The sequence below is a fragment of the Nuphar pumila genome, chromosome 4 (genome assembly GCF_984573655.1).
Source record: "Nuphar pumila chromosome 4, dmNupPumi1.hap1.1, whole genome shotgun sequence".
Lineage (NCBI taxonomy): Eukaryota > Viridiplantae > Streptophyta > Magnoliopsida > Nymphaeales > Nymphaeaceae > Nuphar > Nuphar pumila.
The window spans coordinates 36,234,948-36,260,536 of record NC_143252.1 but is presented as its reverse complement, the minus strand read 5'-3'; the positions used below and the strand labels follow the sequence as shown (position 1 = coordinate 36,260,536).

General features: G+C 39.6%; 1 protein-coding gene across 5 annotated transcripts; it reads right to left on the bottom strand.

Annotated features, from left to right (window-relative positions):
* Positions 1-376: 376 nt before the first annotated feature.
* On the bottom strand, positions 377-25,259 carry LOC149839992 (coronatine-insensitive protein homolog 1a-like). 5 transcript variants are annotated; one of them, XM_090002962.1, is made up of 6 exons: positions 24,480-25,259; positions 24,237-24,359; positions 23,627-24,138; positions 21,674-22,139; positions 20,761-21,592; positions 377-1,222 (listed from the first exon to the last, which is right to left on the bottom strand). In XM_090002962.1, the coding sequence occupies exons 3-5, from the start codon at positions 24,109-24,111 to the stop codon at positions 20,786-20,788; spliced, it is 1,758 nt and encodes a 585-aa protein (XP_089859088.1). In that variant the 5' UTR covers positions 24,112-24,138; positions 24,237-24,359; positions 24,480-25,259; the 3' UTR covers positions 377-1,222; positions 20,761-20,785. The 5 variants fall into 5 exon arrangements, with proteins under 5 accessions (XP_089859088.1, XP_089859085.1, XP_089859087.1 ...); XM_090002959.1 differs by having other exon boundaries at positions 24,219-24,359; positions 24,480-25,225; XM_090002961.1 differs by having other exon boundaries at positions 24,274-24,359; positions 24,480-25,225.
* Between the last annotated feature and the right edge of the window lie 330 nt (positions 25,260-25,589).

Below are 25,589 nucleotides of genomic sequence, written 5' to 3'. Positions count from 1 at the left end.
ATCTTCCACCAACTTTTTAACAGTTGCAGTCAACTCTTCTTAGCCCCGAGGTGAACCCATATCCTCAGCTTCGACAATTGTCTTGCTTTTAGTGTTGCGCAAGTTTTGATAAGGCGCCATAATGTCTTGCTCACAAATCGCAACCTGTCGATGTGTCTATCGATACCAACTATGGAATCCCTTTCCCAGCACAAGAACGAGCTCTAATACCACTTGTCACAGGCCTATTTCCTTCAATGAGCCAGCGTGGCGCAATGATCCCTCCTCACCGCCACAAGCCTACTTGTCAGCTCGTTTGCCAATCGCGAAAGCTTGTAATCAGAGTGCAAAAAAACAAGAGAGAATAGAAGAAAAGAAATTGCACTCACGAGGGTAAACATAAGAAAGTTTAACGCATTTACTTCATGCACATTTTTGCCTGCAAGCCATTACAGTTCAAGTATACGGGCTGCCCCTTCGAGGTATTGATTCACTTGAACCGGACAACTTACATCAGACTCTAAGCGCAAAGTCGCAAGGGAACAAAAGCATCCAAGTCACAAATTCATCGGAACAGAAACTACTAGTGGTATAACCTACCTAGACATGACTGACAATGCAACACATCGGAGAGCTGCAACACTAGCTCTCTTGACCACATACCTTCTGAGCTCAATGACCTCCAGCACACTAAACACAGACTTCATTACCATCAATCTTGGTGCTTCACCAACTTACTTACATGCCTACTAGTACACAAAGGACTGAGCATCAAGCTCACATCCTCAGCCGAGAAACAACTGAAACCCCTGCAGGATCACATTGGAAGCCATACAAGTATATCAGGAAAAAATCCCCATGTTGATTTGCGGAAGCTATAAACATCCAACATGCGATGAAAGTTTGGCTTGATAGTCGATCCAATACCACAGAATGCATCCCTCCCAACTTGGATGTCGTGTGATAGGTGACGGAAAGCATACAAACACAACAAATTGTTAAAACCTCCAACTGCTGTAGATCACTTGGAGCCTTAGAAAGTACCATATCTATGTAAGTAGTGAAGAAAATGGACACCAAATAAGTTTGGCGATTTCGGGTGAAGCATAATGTTCTTCTGTTGGCTCCAGATCTACATTTTGATTAACAAAAGCAGACAGAGAGGGAAGGAAACCCCAACTTTTACATATATAGGGACCGCAGCACCAGTCTTCAAGCGAAATTGATCTGTCATACTCCAAACCTGAAAGACAAGATATAATATGAGAAATTTGATCAGAACAGAAAGTTCCACAGCACAATAAAAACCTTAGTGTTTCTACTGTTTGAAGTAGTAAAGTTGCAGCATTGGTAATAGAGTTTTAGCTTCACTTTAAATAAAGCAATAATCACAAGGTAACTCAGGCTTGAAAATCGGTCAGATCAATGTTATATGGTTTTAGTCCTTGAAGCAATCGTAGGCCCAAGGTACAGCTTGAGGCAAGCACCCATGTGACACTCAAGTCAGACGTGCATGAACTATGCAATGTCAGTGGACACGAGACTCAAAATAAACATCAAAACCAAAAAAAGAAAAAAAAAACTCTCAGACATCTCAAAATGAACATCAGAACTAAAAGGCCCTAACAGAAAAAAGTTTGACTCTATGTTGTCAAAGGCGCGCCTAGGCCAGCTACCTAGTCGGTTCAGTGTGTGTATATATATATATATTGTGTATGTTTTGTTTATCTACTTTATTGATTAAGACAAATTTCATCGTCTATAATTCTTGATCTGTCAATAATCTCAGATGCAAGTTAGTTTGAAATAAGAAATAACCTCGGTGAGAGTAGGCAATCTTTATACCTAAAAAAATATGTCAAAAATCCTAAGTCTGACATTTTAAAATTTTCTTTTAAAATAGACTTGATACGCTTAATCCCTTTAGCATTGTCACTTGTAATTAACATGTCATCAACATATAATAATAAAATCACGATTCCTACATTAGACTTGATACGCTCATCGTCACTCGTAATTAACATGTCATCAACATATAATAATAAAATCACGATTCCTACATTAGATTTCTTAACAAACAAGGCAGTGTTAGTATAACATGAAGTAAAATCATTTTCTATCATTAAACTATTAAACTGATAATATCAAGCCTTGAGAGCTTATTTCAAAACATAAAGAATATTTTGCAGACAAAGAACTTTACCTTTAGGAATATCCATATAAACTTCTTTATTTAGGTCACCATTTAGGAAGGCATTTTTAATGTCCATTTGATATATGTTACATTTTTTAATAGAAGCAATACTAATAAGACACCCAACAGTGACCATACATACAACAGGAGCAAAAGTTTCATCATAGTCTATTTCATATTTTTTACTATACCCCTTGGCAACTAGACAAGTTTTATACCTTTCAAAGGATCCATCACTCTTGGTTTTGACCTTAAAAATCCACCTACATCCTATTGTCTTCTTTCCACTAGGTAGATCTTGAAATTCTCAAGTTTTAGCCTTTCTAAGAGCTTTAAGTTCATTATTCATGGCTTTCTGCCACTCTACATTTTTTTTTGCTTCTTCATAGTTTTTAGTTTCCACATATGAAAGAATGGCACTAAGGCAAGCTCTATGTTTGGTTGAAAAGAATTCATAGGATATAAATCTAGTAGGAATTCTTCTAGTTCTTTCGGACCTACGAGAATTTGGGTTATTCGTGGAGGTAGGCTCATCAGTTTGACCATATTTCTCAATCACACTCCTAAAAATATCCCTATCTCTATGTGCATAGGTAATAGGGTCAATAGATGTTCCCACTTTGGTAGGTTGTTCAGAAGATTGATAATGAGAGTTGTTATTCTTTTCTATATTTTCATCATCACTAAGAGCATTATCATTTTTATATAGTATTTCATCATCACTAAAAAACATCATCATTTCTACATAACAATTCAAATAAAAATGAGTAAATCCACATCATCTCTATGAGGTTCACATTCTTTAAAACCACTAACATTTTTCAAAAAGGTTACGTTTCTAAAAACATACAATTTATCATTTTTAATATCATAGCATCTAAATCCTTTTTGTGTTTCAAAATATCCAAGGAATGCACAAGAGATAGCTTTTGATGAAAGTTTATCATTTTTGTCAATAAGAACAAAACATTTGCATCCAAAAACTCTCAATCTATTGTAGTCGGGTTCCTTTTTATATAAAATTTCAAAATATGAGATCTTATTTATATTTTTTGAAGAAAGATGATTTATAAGATAAACGGATGCAAGAGCCGCATCGGCCCAAAATCTTTTAGGAATATTTTAAGAAATAAGCAAAGTTCTAGTGGTTTCAATTATGTCTATGTTTTCTTTTGGCTAAACCAATTTGATGAGGTGTTTTGAGATAAGATTTTTAATGAACAATTCCATTAATTTCAAGATAGTTTTTAAATTCATTTGAAAGATATTCACCTCTGGAGTCGGTTCTAAGAATTTTTAATTATCATTAAATTAATTTTTAATCAATATATGATAGGTCTTAAAAGATGCAAAAACCTCATGTTTATACTTAAGGAAGTATATCCAACAATATCTAGAGTAATCATCAATAAAAATGATATAATATGCAAATCTTTCTTTAGATATAACGGGTGTCAGTCCCTATATATCCTGGCCCCATACATCTGAATGCATTAGTTCATATCATTTGGTTGTGAACATAGACCTTTGTCCAAAAGGTAAACTTCTCATTTTCCCAAGAATACAATCATTACAAGTGAAGTCACTTTTACAAAGATCTTTAACAAAATGTAAATAAGAAAGCTTTATGCTAAACATTTATATCTTTATGTTGAGCAAGATTACAAAAATAATGCTTTGAAACTTGTAGAAACTTCACGTAGTATAAATCTCCTTTCCTAGATCCTTCCCCAATCAACTTCTCGGACCGATGATCCTGTACCTAACATTTATTTGATGAGAACTTGACATCACACCCATGGTCCAAGAGTTGAGAGACCGAAAGCAAATTTAAATTTAGTTTTGGTAGAAATCTAATTTTGAGAAAAAAAAATTCAAAATTTATAATTCCTTTGATTTCAAGAGAAGTGTCGTCTGCAATTGAAACAAAAGAAAGTGATATATTTTTTATGTATTCGAAAAGAGGAAAAAAATATTTTGAGTCATATGGAAAGAGGCACTCGAATCTAAAAGCCAAAGAGTCTTACCGGGAGGAAAAGTTCATAGGGCAACACCGAAAATTGATCATTTGAAGAGGGAATGAAGGGCCTTTGTAACTTGACTCAACAACAATGCTCAATTGTTGAAAGTAGATAGATTCTCCTCCTTGTGTAGTTGAAATGTGGTTGATATGACCACCTTCTTCTTCCACTTTGGACAAACCGGCTTAATATGTCCCAGTTCTTTACAAAAATAACAAATAATTTTTCCATATTCCCTTCATTGGTTTCATCTTCCACTTTGGCCACCTTCTTCTCTTACACCTTGATTTTGATTTTGAAATTTGTTGAGGAAGCTTGTAAGTCCTCAAATTATTTCCCGATCTAAAAACAACATAGGCTCATTCACTCTCATCATTGGTTGAAGGCATAGCTAAACCACTTTGATTGGATTTACTCATTCCTATTCAATTTTTTTCTCCACTTAGCTTAGTAAGAACATCTTCTAGAGGTAGAGAAGTGAAAGAAGATAAAAGAGAGAATCATATTTGCTCAAATTTGGGTCTAAGTTCATTCAAGAAGTTGAAAAAACGATCTTCTAATTGTTTGTGTCGTAACTCAATAGCTTCTTCACTCCACTTTGGTTCGAGGGCAAGTTCATCCCAAATAGATGACAATACAACAAAATATCTATAAAGAATCCTTGCAAACAATCAAGTTTTCAACTTCAAATACTCAAGAAAATAAATGCACAGTGTTTATAAGTTTTACACCACAAAAGAAGTACAATAAATGCACAGTGTTTATAAGCGTAAGGAGACAACTCCTTACTGTAATACCCACCTTCAATGGACTCACATAGTCCTTATTTATAAGCACACTTAAAGAGACGTTGGGCTATTCCCAACGGCTCTTATTAGAGACGTTAGGAATCAGCCCAACGTCTATCTTTTTAAACAATCTACAACAGTCAGTGGATGACGATTGTACATTGTACACAGTCAGCCAATGACTGTGTACAGAAACATTATATAAAAAGAACAAAAAAAGAAATGGAAAAATACAAAAATAAGAAAAAATAAAAAAGAGGAATTACAATCATATTAAAAAACATGAATATGCATAAAATGTAGAAATGACTAAAATACCCCTACTTTATATATATATATATATATATATATATATTGTCTTATGAATTACAATTTAACACCCCCCCCCTCAAACTTAGGGCAAGATGACCGAAAGTTTGCCAAGGAGAAAATTGAACCGCGGAGCACATAAAGCTTGGGTGAAGAAATCTGCCAACTGATATTCTGAAGTTACATATGGAAGATCTATAACTTCTTTCAGATACGCTTCTCGAACATAGTGACAGTCTATCTCAATGTGTTTAGTTCACTCATGAAAAGTATGATTTTTGGCAATGTATATTGCACTCTTGTTATCACAGCATAGCTTGGTAGGCCCTTCTATTGAGATCCCCATGTCTTCTAATAGCTGATGAATCCATACAATTTTCATAGTAGTAGTCGTCATGGCACGATATTCAGCTTCTGTTGAGGATAGAGACATTTTTTTTTGCTTCTTATATCTCTATGAAATCAGTGAGTCTCTTAAAAACACATAAAAACCAGTGGTGGAGTGACGGTTATTTTGGTCACCTCCCAGTCAGAGTCGGTATCAACAATTAATTTTAATTCAGAAGAAGATAAAAATATTTCCTTGTTTAATGTGCCTCTTATGTATCTCACAATCCGCAAGATGACACTCATGTGAACTGATGTTGGTGCATGTTGGAACTGACTTGCAGTATGAACTGCATGAGAGATATCTGGTCTAGTAGTACTCAGATACATCAAAGATCTCATAAGCTGCCTGTAGGGGGTGGGATTGGAGAGAGGAATACCATCATCAATCCATTTTGGCTCCTACTATAGCAGGAGTTTCACAAACCTTATCATCAGTAATACCTGACCTGTCAATAATCTCAGAGACAAGCTTAGTTTGAGATAAAAAATACCCTCTATGAAAGTATGTTACTTCAATACCCAAAAAATAAGTTAGAAATCTCAAATCAGACATTTCAAACACATCCTTCAAAATTGATTTTTTGCTTTTAACCCCTTTAGAATCACTTTCGGTTATAAGCATATCATCCACATATAAGAGCAGAATGACAATCCCTGCATTGGTTTTTCTAACAAATAAGGCAGTGTCAGTGAAACAGGAAAAAAAATCATTTTCTAACATTACGAAGTTAAATCTATCATACCAAGCCTTGGCGGATTGTTTTAAACCATAAAGTATTTTTTGAAGGCGAAACACTTTTCCTTTGAGAGTCTCCATTCCTAGTGGAGCATCCATATATACCTCTTCATTCAGATCATCATTTAGGAAGGCATTTTTAACAACCATTTGATAGATGTTACATTTGTTGATTGAGGCAACGGTAATGAGACATCGGACAGTGACCATTCAGGCCACAGGGGTAAAAGTTTATTCATAGTCAATCCCGTATTCTTGACTATATCTCTTTACAACTAATCGAACCTTATATCTCTCAAGAGATCCATCGCTCTTAGTTTTTACTTTAAATACCCATCTACACTCTATTGCTTTCTTACCCTTAGAAAGATCTTGAAACTCCCAAGTTTTTGCCCTATTGAGAGTTGAAAGCTTACATTTCATTGCTTTCAACCATTCATCATTCTTTTTGGCTTCTTCGAAGTTTTTGGGTTCTATATAAGAATGAATGACGCTAAGGCAGGCTCTATGTTTAAGAGTAAACGAATCATATAAAATAAACCTAAAAGGCATCTTTCTACTTCTCTCAGTTCTTCGTAGGTTTTCATCATTTGTTGAATTGGACCCACTAGGTTCACTGAATTTTTCAATTGCACTCCTAAACTGTTTTTATCTCTGTGGGTATATGTTATAGAATCTCTCAATGCTCATTCATTTCTATGTTAGGAGATAGGTGGATGGGAAGAACCATCTTCTTTATCATTGACGTCATTATGAATGAAATCATCATCACTATCATCATTATGTGCTAACATTTCAAATAAAAAAGAGTAATCCATGTTTTCTTCAAAGGGTTCACTCCTTTCAAAACCATTAACATTTCCAAGAAAACTCACATTTCTAGAAACATATAGCTTGTCATGCTTAATATCATAACAACGAAACCCTTTTTGGGTTTCAGAATATCCAAAAAAAGGGCAGGCAATGGCTTTTGGTGAAAGCTTGTCGTTCTTGTCAGTAAGAACGAAGCATTTACAATCGAAAATTCTCAACTGACTATAGTCGAGTTCTTTGGTATACAATTTTTCAAAAGGCGAGATATTGTTCAAGTTTTTAGAAGGTAGCCGATTTATTAGATAGACAGATGCTAAAGCCCCTTCAGCCCAAAAACCTTTTGGGATGTTTTGAGAAACAAGTAATGTTCGAGTTGTCTCTATTTTATGTTTATGCTTCCTTTCAGCTAATCAATTTTATTGAGGGGTTTTCGAACAAGATCTTTGGTGAAGAATACCATGACTTTCAAGATAATTTTTGAATTCACTTGAAAGGTATTCTCCACCAGAGTCAGTTCTAAAAGTTTTTAGATTCTCATTAAATTGATTTTTAATCATCATATGATAGGTTTTAAAAATCGAGAAAACTTCATATTTGTGTTTAAGAAAATAAATCCAACAATATCTCATGTAGTCGTCAACAAAAATGACATAATATGCAAATCCTCTTTTTGATAGGACGAGTGCCGGTCCACATACATCCGAATAGATAATTTCAAAAGATCTTGTTGTAAACATAAATCTTTGACAAAAAGGCAATTTTTTCATTTTCTCAAGAATACAGTCGTTACAAGTGAAATCACTTTTATATAGACTTTTAACAAAAGGTAAATGACAAATTTTTGCAATATTTGGATGTCCAAGTCTCTTGTGCCACACATTAATATCCTTTTGTTGGACAACATTACAAAATGGGTTCTTTAGAATTTGAATAGATCGACATAGTATAGATCGTCCTTCCTAGAGCCTTCCCCAATCAATCTCCCAGACCGGCGATCCTGTATCCAACATTTGTTAGATGAAAACTTTATATCACACTCATGATCCGAGAGTTGAGAAAAGAAAAGCAAATTTAAGTTTAATTCGGGTATAAATCTATTTTTTAGAATAAAAAACCCTTGTTTTTCAAAATTTCCTATTCCTTTTACTTCAAGAGATGTTCCATCCGCAGTTGAAACAAAAGATGGAGAGGATTTTGAGTTTTCGAAAAAAGAACTAAAACTTGGGGTCATGTGAAAAAAAGCACCCGAATCTAAAAGCCAAGAGGTCTTATCGGGAGAAGAGGTTGACATGGCGGCGCCGAAAATAGCCCCTTTTAGAAGAGGCTGAAGTGCATCCACGATTTGTTGCAATAAGAGATCTCCATTTGAAAATGACGAGCACTCTTCCTTTTGAGGTTGGGATGTAGTAGCCATGGCAAGTAACTTTTTCCACTTTGGGCAAATAGACTCGATATGCTCTGGTTCCTTACAAAAATGGCATAAAAAGCTTGCTACAATCCTTCTTCCCTCCTTGACCACTTGAGTTTTGATTCTTGAAGTGAGGAGGCTTGTAGGTCCTTAAGTTGCTCTCCGGTCTTGAGACGGCATTAACTTCTTCATTTTCTTCATTATTGAAAGGTGTAGCTAGAACACTTGGGTTATTCTTGCTTATACCCATGCGAGACACTTCCCCACTCAGTTTAGTAATTACATCTTCAAGAGAGGGGAAAGTGAAGGCGGATAAAAAAAGAAGACCGGATTTGTTCGAATTCAGGCCTAAGCCCATTCAAAAAATTAATTCCAATTGTTTATGACGAAGCTCTATGACTTCTTCACTCCACTTGGGTTCGAGCATAGCAAGCTCATCTCAAATAGAAGAGAGTTCAGCAAAATATTCTTTTATAGTCATCTCTCCTTGATGAAGAGTTAGCGCCCTCTTTTGGAGGTAATATTTATGGAACAAGTCCCTAAAGGTCTTCTCAAGGTACTCCCACGCTTGAGAAGCCTTCTTAAACTTGATAATATTGGTATTAATTCTTGTTTCTACGGATGAGAAAATCCATGAGAGGATTTTAAATATCCTCATCTCCCATTCTTCATGTTTTTTGGCGTAGTCTTCAAGAGCCTTGGCTCTTTCTTCGCCTTCAAGGATTTTTATTTCTCATTTCTCCATCAAGGTTATCTTTGACTCCGGCTCGAGAATCCTGCCTTGGACATAGCCCCAAAGACATTTTTCTTTAATACGAGCCTCCATGTTTTCGGCCCAAACGTGATAATTGGACCCATCGAGTTTGAAACCGAGAGAAAAATGAAAGTCTTTTTCACCCATTAGAGAGAAAAGATGATGAAAAAGAATACGTACCATAGAATTTTTAGACATTTCTTGATAGAAAAGTCGTCTAAAATATTGGATGAACAAGATGATCCACTTCAATCACCAAAAAATCAAAGGCACGCTTTTTGAGGCACCCAAAAAAGTGAGAATCCACACTATCTTTCTTTCTCCAACCTTACTCTGATACCATGTGAAGAATCCTTGCAAACAATCAAGTTTGCAAATAACTTGATACTTCAAGTACTCAAGAAAATAAATGCACAGTATTTATAAGCTTTACACCAAAGAAAAAGTACAATAAATGCACAGTGTTTATAAGCTTTACACCACAAAAGAAGTGCAATAAATGCACAATGTTTATAAGCTTAAGGAGACAACTCCTTACTGTAATACCCACCTTCAATGGGCTCACATAACCCTTATTTATAAGCACACTTAAAGAGTCCCAACCCAACGACTCTTACTAGAGACGTTGGAAATCAGCCCAAGGTCTATCTTTTTAAAGAGTATACAACACTGACTGTTGTTAACATTATATAAAAAGAACAAAAAAAGAAATGAAAGAAAATACAAAAATAAGAAAAACTAAAAAGGAAGAATTACAATCATATTAAAAAATATGAATATGCGTAAAATGTAGAAATAACTAAAATACCCTTACTTTATATATATATATAAAATACATTTTCTTATGAATTACAATTTAACAATATCCTCTAATAGTCATCTCTCCTTGTTGAAGAGTTAAATCTCTTTTTTAAAGATAGTATTTGTGAGACAAATCTTTCGAGGTATACATCCTCTCAAGATCTTCCCAAACTTGAGATGCCTTCTTGAATTTTAAAATATTGGCATTAATTCTAGTCTGTCTTAACCGTATAGAAAATCCAAGAAAGAATTTTATAATTTTTCATTTCTCATTCTTCATGTTTCTTATTGTATTCTTCATAAGCTTTCACTCTTTCGTCTTCTTCAAGAAGTTTTATTTTCCCTTTTTCAACTATGATAATTTTAGGCTTGGTTCCGGAATCGTACCTTTGATGTAACCCCAAAGCCCTTTTCCTTGTGCTTCCATATTTCTGGCCCAAACATTATAGTTGGAATCGTTGAGCTTGAATCCAAGAGAGAAATGTGAATCTTTTTCCGCCATGAAAGAGCTATAGAGAGACAAGTGAATCTTTGCACCAAAGCAAAAAAAATAGAACGGACATGCTTCTCGACGCAACAACCACAATGACTTCAGCACACGCGCTTGCTTCTAAAGACCAAGCTCTGATACCATGTGAAAATATCTTTAAAAAAATAAAGTCCAAAGACGACATGATTAACCCACTATGTTCACAAATGGAAAATATGTGCACAAAGGCACAAAATAACACTCACAAATAGTCACAAGTGCACAAAGGCATAAAAAAGATGTATTATTGGGAGAGAACGCTTTGCTAAAAAGCAATAATATACAAGGGGAGTCATCCCCTATTTATACATAATGAGAAGGAGCTGGCCAGCCGTTGGAGCAAGTCCAACGGCCGGTTAGCCTTGGTCAAAGCTCAAAAATAAAAAATGAAAAAGGAAAAATACAAAAAGAAAAGAAAAACAGAAAAAAGAAAGATACAAATAAAACCTATATATATATATATATGATGCAGAGCAAGATCGACCCAGATCCATACCGTAGGATCGAGGCAGGGGATCGGACCTACACGATGGGATCGAGGATTGGACCCAAGTAGCAGATTTGATCCAGATCACGGTACCGAGACGCGGGGATGAGGTACCCCTACGTACCTACTCCAGACGAGCAAAGACCCGGGCGTCCCAAATCCAGCAGTACAGAGAAGCCGACTCGGGTCCAGGGCCGAACCCAAGATCCGGGTCCAGTTACACTCCTTAAATACCCTCTTCTAAGGTTGTGTGCACCAGAGGATATTGGACTTCTAAGTTTTTTTCTTCAGTTTTTCAGCAGCAGCCTTTTTGTTTCTCCAGCTTGTTATTCCTTTCATTCCAGCCAATCGTTTATTGATTTTATTTGTTCCTTTTCCTTTTTCGTTATTCATTGTAGCCCTTATCGAGTTCTTAATAAACTTTTGATCTGATTGATTGATTTAATTCCCTGTGTTGCATTTCTTTTGAGTAATTGTCGTCGCACCATTGTTCGTGCATTGGAGCTCGACGACATCGACAACCCCATTAGCATACCAGCATTGACTCCTTCACTGCAACCAAAGCGCGTCAACGCTGGTACCCATTACGTGAAGGTCGGTCTCGATTCCCTCGCTGCATCAAAGTGGTATCAGAGCCCAATGTTTCCTCCTTCGTCAGCGACATGGTTTAAGATGCGAAGAGCGATCCGGTAAGTGGAAAAGAGCAGGAGGAAGCCAACAATGAAGATCCGATGTTGCGGATGATGGAAATGATGACAAAAATGCAAGAAAACATGTTGCGTGTCAGCAGAAACGTGGCCAGCATGTCAAAACGACTAGATGGAGTCGAAAATTGGATCGCAGCCATCGAGTCGCCGACGGAGTCGCACACGGCGTCTACACAGCAAATGGATACGGGAGTGGGCGACGATGTTGTCGTCCTCATCGAAGCTGCAGCGTTCGACCCAACCCAACTGAGACGTCAATCTGTCGTGCAACCAGAACGCACCAAGGAGGACTTGCGCAGAGATGTTGGTCGCACGATATTCCAGCCGACAGTATCACTTCTGAACTCTGTCTCGATAGCAGCGAATAACCAGATCAGCAGCACTTTCAAGCCGAACTCGGGGGTCGTTGTAGGGCCTCCTTACGTCGGCCTGAGTGCGCAAGCCTGGCATCAGCCTCCAACACAGGGGCTGCAGGCTAGGCATGGCCTGCAGGGTTCGAATGTGACACGGGGCCAAGCTACAAGCGCACCTTCGTCAACCCGGACCGGGGCTGACCTATCGTCCCTCCCAATGCTCGTGCGTGGAAGCTCGATCGCAGCCCACCAGCGAGCAAAGGGGGGCGATTCCCTGTGGATCGAACTAGGTCCGACAGTCCAGTCAGGAGTCGATTCTAGTAGGGCCCAGACCCAGGGCCCGTGGACCACCTTTTGGGTCCCCGAGAGCAGGTCCAAGCCCCGGAGCCCCATACCTGACCTACCCAGTTGGGTTTTGTTCGCAGTTCGCCCCGAATCAGGCCCAACCCATTGTTTTTTAGCCCCAAAATGGATCCAATGCCGACCTAAACCCGTATCGGACCTGGACGGAGCTCCAGTTTGGATTTGAGTCGGGTCAAAACCAAACTCATCCTGTTATGGATCAAGGATCGAGTTCAAACTAGGCCTTCTTGCACTACAACTCGATCCCTGATCCTACCTACCCTATTCTGGGTCCCACGAATAGTTTAGGACATGACCCGGTCCAGATCCAATCGGGTGAATCATCCCAATACTACACCAACCAAACCCAATACCCACACTAGACCCAACCTTTTAACCTGCCCCCGATCCAGAACCCCAAACTATACATGAATCACTACCTCCACCCAAACTCAACCCATAATCCAAACCTATATTATCTTGTTCCTACCCACCTAGAGCCCGAGACTCTACCAACCCGTCCATCTTTATTCGGACCTCCTGTCATATCGGTGCCACAACGTCGGCCACAGGCGGCTCCCACCCACGGGCAAGCCAGACCGAGGCAGTTTCCAACCACCGCCATGCAGCTCCAGCAGGGATCGGCGCGACCTGAGCATCGACCACACGTTGTGGGAGTTCGTCAGCACTAGTATCCAGGCGGGCAGTACCGTGAAGATGGTGATAAAGTAGTGTTGAACGATGACGCTTTCTGGAACTAGTACCATGTAGGAATGGTGGAGACTCGTCAACAGAGAGCGCCAGAGCACCCCTCCACCTACGGGGTGAAGCTAGACCTTCCGAAGTTTGCAGGACGATTCGATGCAGAGCAGTTCTTTGATTGGGCCTATGTCGTTCAGTTTTTCTTCGACTACCACACTGTAGCTGAGCACTATCGTGTTTCTCTAGCGTCCACACGGTTGAGGGGCCTAGCACAGACATGGTGGGTTGAGCTGCAGAGGTCGAGGAAGCGGCAGGGACTAGAGCGTATACAGACATGGGAGGAGATGCAGAGGTTGATGCAGTCCAAGTTCGTGTTGTCGGATCACGCTGAGAGAGCCTACAAGAAGTACCTGACCCTGCGTCAAGGCACCCGTACTGTGGTGGAATACACTGTTGAGTTTCATCATCTATCCCTGCGAGTGAAGATCGAGGAGACCGCCCCCCAACAGGTCATGAGGTATATTTCTGGTCTTCGTCCTGCTATTTCTGATGATTGCAGTTGTATCACAGTCGAGTCATTAGATCAGGCAAGCAGTTATGCCATGAATGTGGAGGAAAATTTGAAAAAGAGGCAACGTCGGAAACTTATTGTCCATCCGTTATGTTTTGACCACACCTCGAGAGTCGACCCCAGCAAAATGGTTGTGGAACAACATTTTTAGAACCAGATGCAACTGTGAGGGTCATGCATGTGATGTTATTATTGACACTGGGGCGTGCGAGAATATTGTGTCTAAGAGTGTTGTGTCTACCATGAACCTGAAAACGGAAAAGTTGTCTCAACCTTATAAGATGGCATGGTTCAAGAAGGGAAACGAGGTCCCTATCACCCAGCGTTGTCTAGTTCGATTTTCCATGAGAGAGCATTACCGCGATGAGGTGTGGTGTGATATAGCCCCTATGAGCGAGTGTCACATTCTTTTGGGACGTCCCTGGCAGTTTGATCGCAAGACCATTCATGATGGTCGTAGGAACACGTACTCATTTATCTTTAAGGGTCATAAAATAGTCCTCCCTATCAAGGAGACCGGTTTTCCCACTGTGGATAAGCCTGAGCGAGTTTCCAGGCTTGCGGGCCTATCTTACCGATCTTTCTTGAGCCATTGTTGGGAGGATGGTTATTGTTATGCCTTGGTGGCTAAGTCGTCGATGAATACATCGTTACCCGTTCCCACGGACATCACCCCCCTTGTTGAGGAGTTTCACGACATTATGCCAGATGACCTCCCAGATGACCTACCTTCGATGAGGGTGGTTCAGCACACAATTGATTTTGTTCCAAAGTCGAGTCTCCCTAACCTTCTCGCGTATTGCATAAACTCATCCGACAATGCCGAGTTGTTGAGGCAGGTCCAAGAGCTACTGCAAAAGGGATTTATCCGCGAGAGTGTTAGCCCATGCGCAGTACCCGCCCTGCTCACCCCCAAGAAAGATGGGTCCATGTGCATGTGTGTAGATAGTCGAGCGATCAATCGCATCACTGTCAAATACCGCTTTCCCATCCCTCGTTTGGACGATATGTTTGACATGTTGGCTGGTGCCTCTATTTTCTCCAAAATTGATTTAAAAAGTGGGTACCACAAAATCCGTATTCGGAAGGGGGGTGAGTGGAAGACGGCATTCAAGACACGTGATGGATTGTATGAGTGGTTAGTCATGTCATTTGAGTTATCAAATGCCCCGAGTACTTTCATGAATATGATGACCCAAGTGTTGTGTCCTTGTATAGGGAAGTTTGTCGTTGTGTACTTTGATAATATTTTGATTTATAGCTCGTCTTTGTTTGATCATTTGAGGCACCTGCGTCAGGTCTTAGAGATTTTAAGGAGGGAAAATTTGTATGTCAATGCCAAAAAGTGTGAGTTTATGACATCAAGTGTCGTGTTCTTAGGTTTTATTATGTCGTCTGATGGAGTTAAGGCAGATCCCATGAAAGTTCGTGTGATCGTAGACTGACCTATCCCAAAGACTATAGGAGAGATCCATAGTTTCCACGAGTTAGCCACTTTTTACCGACGTTTTGTGAAAAACTTCAGCACCCTCATGGCCCTCATCACAGAGTGCCTAAAGGGTACTAGTTTTCATTGGACGCCTACTGCGGGAAAGGCCTTTACGCTCATCAAAGAGAAAATGACTAGTGCTCTTGTCTTAGCCCATCCTGATTTTAGCACAGTCTTTGAGGTTGAGTGTGATGCCTCTAAAGTGAGAATTGGTGCGATCTTAAGTCAGAACAGTAGACCCATTGCTTTCTTTAGTGAAAAGTTGACTCAAGCTAGGTGCCAATACTCCACTTACGATATTGAGTTTTATGTCGTGGTACAAGCCCTTCGTTATTGGAGGCATTATCTTATTTATAAAGAGTTCGTCTTGTACACGAATCATGAGGCATTGAAGTATTTAAATAGTCAAAATAAGTTGACTGATCATCATGTCAAGTGGGTCAGTTTCTTGCAAGAGTATACATTCACGATTCGCCATCAATCTGATACTTTGAAGAAGGTGGCTGGCTGACACACTTAGTATGAAGAATAGCCTTTTGATGACTATGTTAGTGCAGGTCATTGGATTTGAGAAATGTAAGGAGTTGTACCCGACGGACCCTGATTTCCAGCAAGTCTGGGAAGGGTGCCTCTTCTCTGATAGCACAGCTGACCCATATTTCAGTATACATAACGGTTATCTCTTTCGAGGTAATAAGTTATGTGTGTCAGCATTCTATCTTAGACTCCAGTTGATTTCTGAGTTACATGAAGGGGGACTAGTTGGGCATTTTGGATATGATAAGACGTTCGCTCTGTTAGATGAACGCTACTTTTGGCCCAAAATGTACAAAGATGTTGTCAAGTTTGTCCAAAGTTATCGGGTGTGTCAAGTGTCCAAGGGTCAACGTCAGAATAGTGGTTTGTATACCCTTTTGCCCATCCCTGAGCGGCCCTAGGAACATGTTTCCATGGATTTTATTGTGGGTCTTCCCAGAATGTCTCGTCGTTTTGATTCCATCCTAGTTGTGGTTGACTGATTTTCCAAGATGGCTATCTTTGTTTCGTGTAAGCGAACCATCGACGCCTCATTAGTAGCCTCGTACAACTTCAAAGACGTGGCCCGCTTTCATGGATTGCCCCACACGATCACCTCAGATCGTGACACACGCTTTATGGGCCATTTTTTAAAATCGTTATGGGCCTTATTGAAAACCAAGCTTCAATTCAGTAGTGCGTACCACCCACAAACAGATGGCCAAACCGAAGTTGTGAACCGCACCTTAGGGAACTTGTTGAGAAGTCTAGTGAGAGAGAATGTCAAAACATGGGACCTAGTATTGCCTCAAGTCGAGTTCGCATATAACAACTTCATCAACCGGTCCACGGACAAGTCTCCTTTTCAAGTGGTTTATGGTCGGTCACCCACCCATGTAGTAGACCTAGCACCTGTGTCCAGCCTCCCAAACTCAGCCCCAAACGCATTTGATGTCGTTAAGTACATGTGTGATATCCACAGACAGGTCCAAGCCAAACTTGTTGAAAGCTATGAAGCCTACAAAGCTTTCGTAAACCAAGGTCATCGCGATGTCCAGTTTCAAGTTGATCAGTTAGTATGAGTTTACTTGTGTCCCGAGCATTTTCCAGTGGGTACTTATGGCAAGTTGAGTCCTAAGACGTATGGCCCTTGTAAGATTCTTCGGCGATTGGGCCCGAATGCTTACCTCCTTGAACTGCCCGAAGATTGGCACATTTCGCCTATCTTCAATGTGTCTGATCTATATGCTTACTGTGGAGACAACAAGTCGTCAGAGCCGACTTCTTCCCAACCAAGAGAGAATGATGCAGAGCAGGATAGACCCAGATCCATACCGTAGGATCGAGGTAGGAGACCGGACCTATACAATGGGATCGAGGATCGGACCCAAGTAGCAGATGCGATCCAGATCACGGTACCGAGACGCAGGGATGAGGTACCCATGCGTACCTACTACAGACGAGCAAAGACCCGAGCATCCCAGATCCAGCAGTACAGAGAAGCCGACTCAGGTCTAGGGCCGGACCCGAGATCCGGGTCCAGTTACACTCCTCAAATACCCTCTTCTAGGGTTGCGTGCGGCAAAGGATATTGGACTTCGGAGTTTTTTTCTTCAGTTTTTCAGCATCAGCCTTTTTGTTTCTCCAGCTTGTCATTCCTTTCATTTCAGCCAATCGTTTATTGATTTTATTTGTTCCTTTTCCTTTTTCGTTATTCATTGTAGCCCTTATCGAGTTCTTAATAAACTTTTGATCTGATCGATTGATTTGATTCCCTGCGTTGCATTTCTTTTGAGTAATTGTTGTTGCACGATTGTTCGTGCATTGGAGCTCGGCAACAACGACAGCCCCATTAGCGTACCAGCGTCGACTCCTTCACTGCACCAAAGCGCATCAACGTCGGTACCCATTACGTGAAGGTCGGTCTCGGTTCCCTCGCTGCATCAATATATATATATATATATATATATATATATATATATATATATATATATATATATATACACACACAAAGTCTACAACAATTTTAACAAGGGCATTATTCAATAGTCTGGAACCAGCATTGAATCAGCTATGATAAAAAAGATACTTAATATGGCAAAATAATTATTAAATCAAAGAAATGTATGGTAGAACAGTATCAAAAAAAATTCCAAGAGAAACACAGTGATAATATTCATTTAGCAAATTCCAGTTTAGATACTAATGATACTGGTAAAACAACAATAACAATAAAAATATTAGTTTAAGATTTTAACAAAATATTAGATAGAATAAGAGGCAGCTGATATAAAAAATCAAACTAGCATTTCATGCAGATGGATCCTCAATTTGTCATGGAGAAGTATGCATCAAACAAATAAAGCAACAAGAATTAGGAAAGAGGAAAAATCAACAGGTATATTGATTATTTGATTGTGAATTAGCTCCAGACCAAACAGCAAAATGCACCAACAAGGATTAGAGAAGGAAAATAGAGTAAACAAGAAGAGGAAAAGGGGTGGGCCCGGTGGGGGGAAGCCATCAATTACCTTCAGAATCCAAAATCAGATCAATGCCAGATCATTTGAAACCATTCTCCATGTTAAGAAGAGTGACCACAAACCCAGCACAAACAGGCAATAAATTACCATGGACATATAATGTTCTGCTGCAACATTTGACCCCAATTTTCACTTAAACATCAGTATAAACTTCAGAAGAATTTAATTTAGATATCTCTTGAAGTTTAAATAGGCAAAAGAAACACAGCTAAAGGTATTTAAGCAAAATGACAACTATTGAGCTTTACCAGATGACAATGCTGTGTGTGTTTATCCACCTCACTGCTTACAGAAGGTTCAAATTGCTCCCAACAAATATGGACTTAATTATATTTCTCATTTAATTATAGAACACAGAGTGGTGGAAGAGGATGGGATACAAATAGAAGTAGCCCAATATTTTGGAATAGGTTTAACGTGTCTCCAGAAGGCACTTGTAAGATTCATAAAATAGAAGTCGCGAAAAGAATCACTGGTGCCACCTTTCACGGAAAAGGAGGTTAGAAGGTCAATCTAGAAAACAGTTGAGCATAATGTTCATAATCACAAACTCATAATAAAATAGGCATCGGTATCACGATGATCTGAAGAATGGACAGTACCAAAGAACGTGAGCAGGTCAACCCTAATCCTTATCCATAAATAAATAAGCATATAGCATACACACCAATATCAGCAAGATTTTGAAAATAGCACCTTTTAAAATATTATTAGAAAAGAAAAAAGAGAAAAAATATCAAAAAAATTCCAAAAAATTAAAATGTGAAGTCAACTTTATGATATTATCATAACATTTTTAGTATATTTCTGAGAAATTTACTTCTGGAAATTCTTTAAATGTTTAATTTTTCAAATGCATTACTATTTCTCTTTTAAATATTGCCCCAAGGTTATCCTGATATTTTCCAAAGTAAAATCACATCTAAATTTACTCGAAAGAACTCTCTCCAAGATTGCAAAACTCATATTGGTGACTGGAATTTAGGCACTGAAGACATTTCTAGACTTCAGCCTATATCTCTTAATAGTGTTCAAGACAATCTCCAAAACCACGGTTTACTGGCTCAAAGTTTCCACACCCTCCTTGTCATCACAAAATCAGAGAGCATCACCTTAAAAAAAAGGATTTCAACAAATGAGATATTGTAACAAATGAAGCCACATCATGTTCAATAAGGGAAACTTGCTGGCTTCTTTAACATGGGGAATAAGGGTCTGGGGAATAACTGGGCTAAGTGGCCAAAGAATATGTTATCACCGACCTCAATTTCTGCGGCAATCACTAGGACATCAGCTGCAGTTCTCCATGTCAAGAGGCCTATGGAAAGGGGCCGTCTATGGCTCTATCCGCATTATTATTTAACTAGCAAGTGAGGGTAAAGCATGGAGAAGGATTCGTTAGTGAGGGTCTCTCCCAAGTCTCAACCTTAACCCATATCCAATTCATTGATGACATTTTGATTATTGCGGCAGCTAATTTTATGCATATGGAGATCCTAGTCTATACTAAAGTTATGCACATTTTGATTATTGGGGCAGCTAATTTCATGCATATGGAGATCCTAGTCTATACTAAAGTTATGCAAACAAGTGTTAGGAGAGAGGCAGCAAAAATATTTGGTGCAAGATGGGGAATTACTCATGAAATCTTTGGGCAGGCCACTTGAAACTTCAAAACTGTATCTCAAGAGTTGCTCATTCGTCAGTGTACAAGATCAAGCTTGCAGAAGGATCCAATCTTGGTCAGCTCATTATCACAAATAGGTAGACTGCTACTGGTAAAGCATGTTTTGCAAGTACCCATCATATTTACTATAGCAGAAGATTGTCCATTCACTTAATCAAAAATTTCTTGGCACCATGGGATGCACATTCTACTTTTTGAAAGCAGATGTCCACGATTGAATAATTAGAGGCCACCAAATGACTTAATACATTATGTGTGTCTGAGTGTGTGTGGGTCGTGGGTGTTTGACATGGAGCAAATTGAGTGTGTTTCAGCATAGAAAATTTGCCAACTTAATCATATTGTAGCCAAATTGATCAAAGCAGTATTTTGTTTTGCACAGAAGTACAGTCAAATCTGGAAATTTCATTTCTGCCCTGTACCAATGAATCTATTAAAGGTAAAATTACATCAAAAATCCCGTTACAGCAACAAGTCTTGGCAGATAATCCATCTAAGATTGTGGTTCCACATCCAAATGTATATTAGCTCAATAACATCCAAATGTATATTAGCTCAATAGGAAAAGGTAAGCATAGGCCATCTATGCAATCAACATGATTGCTGCATGTGGAGAATCATACAAAGGAAAGATGATGTACCTTAAAGCAACATAAGACGTGGTACTTATGGAGATTTAAATAATGATGGAGACAACACAACTGTGTCACAAGAATCTGTTCTTCTCCCAGCAAGAGAATAGTAAGCCAGAATCTGAGAGGGCTGTTCAACACCATCTTCTGCAGGCCTTCCAAACACATCAATTGCTATCCTTGGAGTTGGAGGTATAATCTCTATGTTCCAGAATGGACGAACCATATGCAGAAGATCATTGCCTGATTTTGATGCATTATAGCCCTGAACCCAGATATACCTCAAAGACACAAACTGCTTAACAGCAAGAGCCAATGCATGCTCACTAAAGAAACAACCCCTCATTTCAAGCTTCACAAGACTTGGACAACCTCTAGAGAATTCCATGAATCCAGAATCTGTTTCACCCACATAACCCAAAAGCATCCACCTGACATTAGTGCTGTACCTTCCAATATATCCAAGACCAACATCCGTTAAGCCTCCAGGCCGTAGGTAAAGTCCAAATCTCCTAAGTTTCTGGCAACCTCTCATTAAGGTTCGAACACCATTGTCCAGTGGGAGATCCGTTATTTGTTCTTGCTTATCAAGCAAGACAAGACGAAAATCACACAGATTTTTGCTGTATGTCCCAATGCATTCTAATGCTCCATTACTTATGTCAGATACATACACAGCCAGATATTCTAGCTCTAGGCAGCCTCGAGCAATTGCAGATATACCTCTTTGAGAAACCATTCCTTGTTCATCATCAGCCCCACGCTCGATTCTAAGACGGCGTAATTTTTTACAATGTTGAGCAACAATTTCTAATCCTCTGTCCCCAATCACATTTCTCACCTACAAAAGTGGAGAACAAGTATCCCTGAATGAAAGAAAAAACCAATATGAAGAAAAATTAAAAATTCTCTGAATCCATACCTCAAGAACTTCTAAACTGGGACAGCGTTGAATCAATTGACAATGGTCCTCCATATCAAGACATGCAAACTGCAGATCCAACTTCTTGAGTGATGAAGCACAAGGAAATATAACAGACATCTCATTGTTACTCATGAAACGAAGGCCCAAAACAGACAGCTTAGGAGGAAAAGACACATTCTCATACCCTATTTGATTATTAAAAGAACCACCCCCAAACTCTTGTAACGTTGTGGCAGTCCGAAAGAACTCACCAAGATCCAAAATCTCACAATCATAAACCTTCAAAGAGACTAACGAGCGACAGTTCCTAGCCAATAGTTCCAGATCTTGTACACTGACACTGAGCTCAGTCATGTAAAAGTTCAAAACCTCCAAAACTGAGTTGTTCAGTGCAAGCTCCCGGAGCCAACCATTACCTTTATCAGAAATGATACTCTCCTCCAAGAATAGGATTCTCAGAGAACTGAAAGGCACAGAATGAAGGCCAATATGTTATTCATCATTCACCATCAGGCATCTCAAAATAATTAACAGCAGAATACAAGCATAACTTCCAAAACAAGCGCACTTGCACTTTGCGAAGCATTTATAAATGTGTTTTGCAGTACTATGTGAAGCAAACAAAGCATAAATTTAGACTTGAGGAAATTCATAAATAGCTATTTCAGAGTCGGGAATGGAATTACGGAATTTACAAACATTCCCTGAACATAGAGAGAACATGCCAATGCAGAAGATAATCAATCAGCATAAGGGTATTCATAAGATTTCATCTCAAGCTACTTAATAAAGAAGAATACTCCAAGACCTCATGACATCAGAAAGATGCATGTCCACCTATTGGGGATAGATTTACTCAAAAAAGCATGAGCAATGAGACATTGATCATTTCAACTCATTGATGATGTATGCATGTCCACATCAAAGATTATATATATAACCCCCTAGGGGGAGGTTGTTTCGACCAAATCTGACATCATGGATGTGTTCAGCATGCTCAAATTAGTAGAAATCAACTCTTGAATCATAGTTTTTGGACATAAAAACAAGATTTTGAGGTTTGAAATTTTGGTACATTGTAGGCCGTTGATTTTTCAGTCTTCATAAAATCTGACATATATGTCAGAAAAACATGATCCAAAGGTCAGTTACTAAACTCTTTTTTTATATTTACACAGAGAAATCGCACCCAGGATCAAAGACCTAGCTGTGCTGGCTCTGCCTGTCGTACTTACGGTCATTGTCCTGCGCAAAACTCTGTGGGCTTACCCCTTGCCCCCAGCGAGTGATGAATATCACATCTGGAAGGTCAGATGTGTAAAAAGAAATGAAAATATTGCATTTTTTCACTATGGGGTTGTCTTCATGCTTGGCTCATGCAACCTTCACGAGAAGCTTGCAGCTTGGCCTGTCAAGCTCAATTCAAAAGCAAAAACAAGCTTTTGACAAGGTGAGCATAGAATCACAAACCACTTGTGTCGATTCCAAGCCGTAATTGTGATTCTAAGCTAAAATGATCTTTCAACAGCTTGAAATAACTGGATGTCATGAATACAAAAAAATATAACAAGAAGGAAAATTAGCTCAAAATATAGAGAAGAAAATAAGAAAAAAGTAAGAAACTGACAATATCATGATAATATCATCATATTATCTCGCGATAATTTTTAAATTTCAGCTAGTTTGAAAATAGCATGATACCTAACCTATTTAATCGCTTGTTTCTAATAATCTCAAAACATTGGCTATGTGTTCATTGCTAAAACTAAATTCGAGTCTATGAAAGTGAGAATCAATTCCATGAATCAAGCATATCAAAGAAAAAAAAACGAGTGTGCTTTCAATTCCACACACCAAAAAGGCAACTACTTCCTAGAAACAACTGTCAAATTAGAAATCACAAGAAGGCTCAAAAGGAAGAAACCCTGATCATCAGAAACTGAGAATCACCTGCAAGAACGAGCTACTTGTAAGAGCCCATCCGTCGAAAACCCAGAGCACTTGTCCAGCTTAAGCGCCTGAAGCATATGCCCACGGCCTCGAACCAGCACCTCAATATCCTCATCCATCACTATCATCCGTTTGAAATGGAGAAACTTCAGGCAGTGAAATGAATGCGAGATCTCTCTAATCCAAAGCCCCGCGTATCCGCCCCAATTCTCCGGTATCAAACTGTACATCGACGCTCGAGGCTTCCCCTTCAGTCTCAGGGACTCCAGATTTGGGAACCGGTCCCGGAGGCAAGCCGGCGTGGTCGAGTAACACAGAGCAATGGTGACATGCTTCCTTGTGAAGCGGTCGATATTATACCAATTCTTACAGACGAGAGAGATCGCACTCCTGTCGTGCGGATCATCCGTGTACGCCATCACCAACCGCAAAGCCACATCCGATATGCCAAAGCTTGGCGTTCGGCTCAATTTACGGTTATTCATCTTCAGAACCTCCTCTTCAACTGTAATCTGAACCAGACAGTACGGAACTTCAAATTTCTCACCGCGAAGAAAGGAAAAAATAAACCAACAAACAAAAAAAAGTAAACCTAAAGCGAGCTAAAAACCTATCCGGATACTTCAACGAGCACAAAATCGAACTACTTTCAAAGCCTTCGTGGTATTTAGCCCCAGAAGAGAAATCGAACTACTTTCCAACCTCCCTCCTTATTGTACGAATTGCCGAAACCCTAGAGGAAAAAGAAATCACCAAACTACCGATCAGAAGAAGAATAAAAGGTAAAATCATTCGAGTTTCAGACGATGCACATCCCAAACAAAACTTTCAAAACGAAAACGAAAACACTTACCAACTCCACTACTAGTGTCAGCCCCCAGCCTTCTGGATTTCCAAATCCCGCTAGCACTCCTCCTCCAAAACCACCTCCGTTCCAACTCAAAACACTTCAGACACCACCAGACCACGTCGACCCTCACCGAGAAAACTGACTCATTTCCACAACGAACCTCCAAAAACCGATCGTCTCCGCTCCTCACTTTAGTCCAGCTCCGCAGGAACAACAAAATTGCCACAAACCCCACCGTTTCTCACCCTCTCCGGAGAGCTCCTTCCTTCGCCGGAGAGAGCGAAGAGCACCGATCCTTCGTATCCTCCTCCGCCGGCGACCTCGTCTCTCTCTCTCTCTCTCTCTCTCTCTCTCCGATACGACACCACTTCTCACTCGAGTCCAGAACCGCCGGAGCAACAAAATTGCCACAAGCTCCACTGTTTCTCAACCTCCGAAAACCCTCTCCGGGCGTCCTACTGGGCGACGAGAGTTCCTTACTTCGCCGGAGAGAGAACGACGATCACCGACCGCCGGACCTCCCGTTCTTCCGCCGATCCGCCACCAAAACGCCTCCTCCTCCGCCTCTACTCCCTCGACACCCCCACTCTAGAGAGCAAACCTGCAGCACCTTAATTCCGCAGATCCAACCGTCGCCTTTAAGATGAACGTTCCGAATTAAATAATCGAACACTCTGGAAACTAAAACCAGGGAAGAAGCATCCACACAAGGCGATGGGTTAGCAAGCAGAGTGCGAAATCGGCAACGAGAGATCTCCATTTCTCGAACGTTCCTCCCCACAAATACAATCACAGGAAAATAGCAAATAATAATAATAATAATAGTAATAATAATAAATATGCAATTATCACATTAAAATAAACGCCCCCGCTTCGTGCCCGCTAGGCAACTGTCCTTTTCAAATAAACCCCACATTGTTGATTCTTGGCACATTTTCTTGATGGTTCTTGATTATTGATTGGCAATAAATTAAATTAATGTGAAAATTTCCGTTTCACCCCCACTTGGTTTCCTTCTAGTAACTTCTGGAAGCCCCTTCGCGTTTGGTGGGTCATATACCCTAGAACAAACCATTTACTTTCATTGACTACTTATTTAATCTCTTTGTGTAG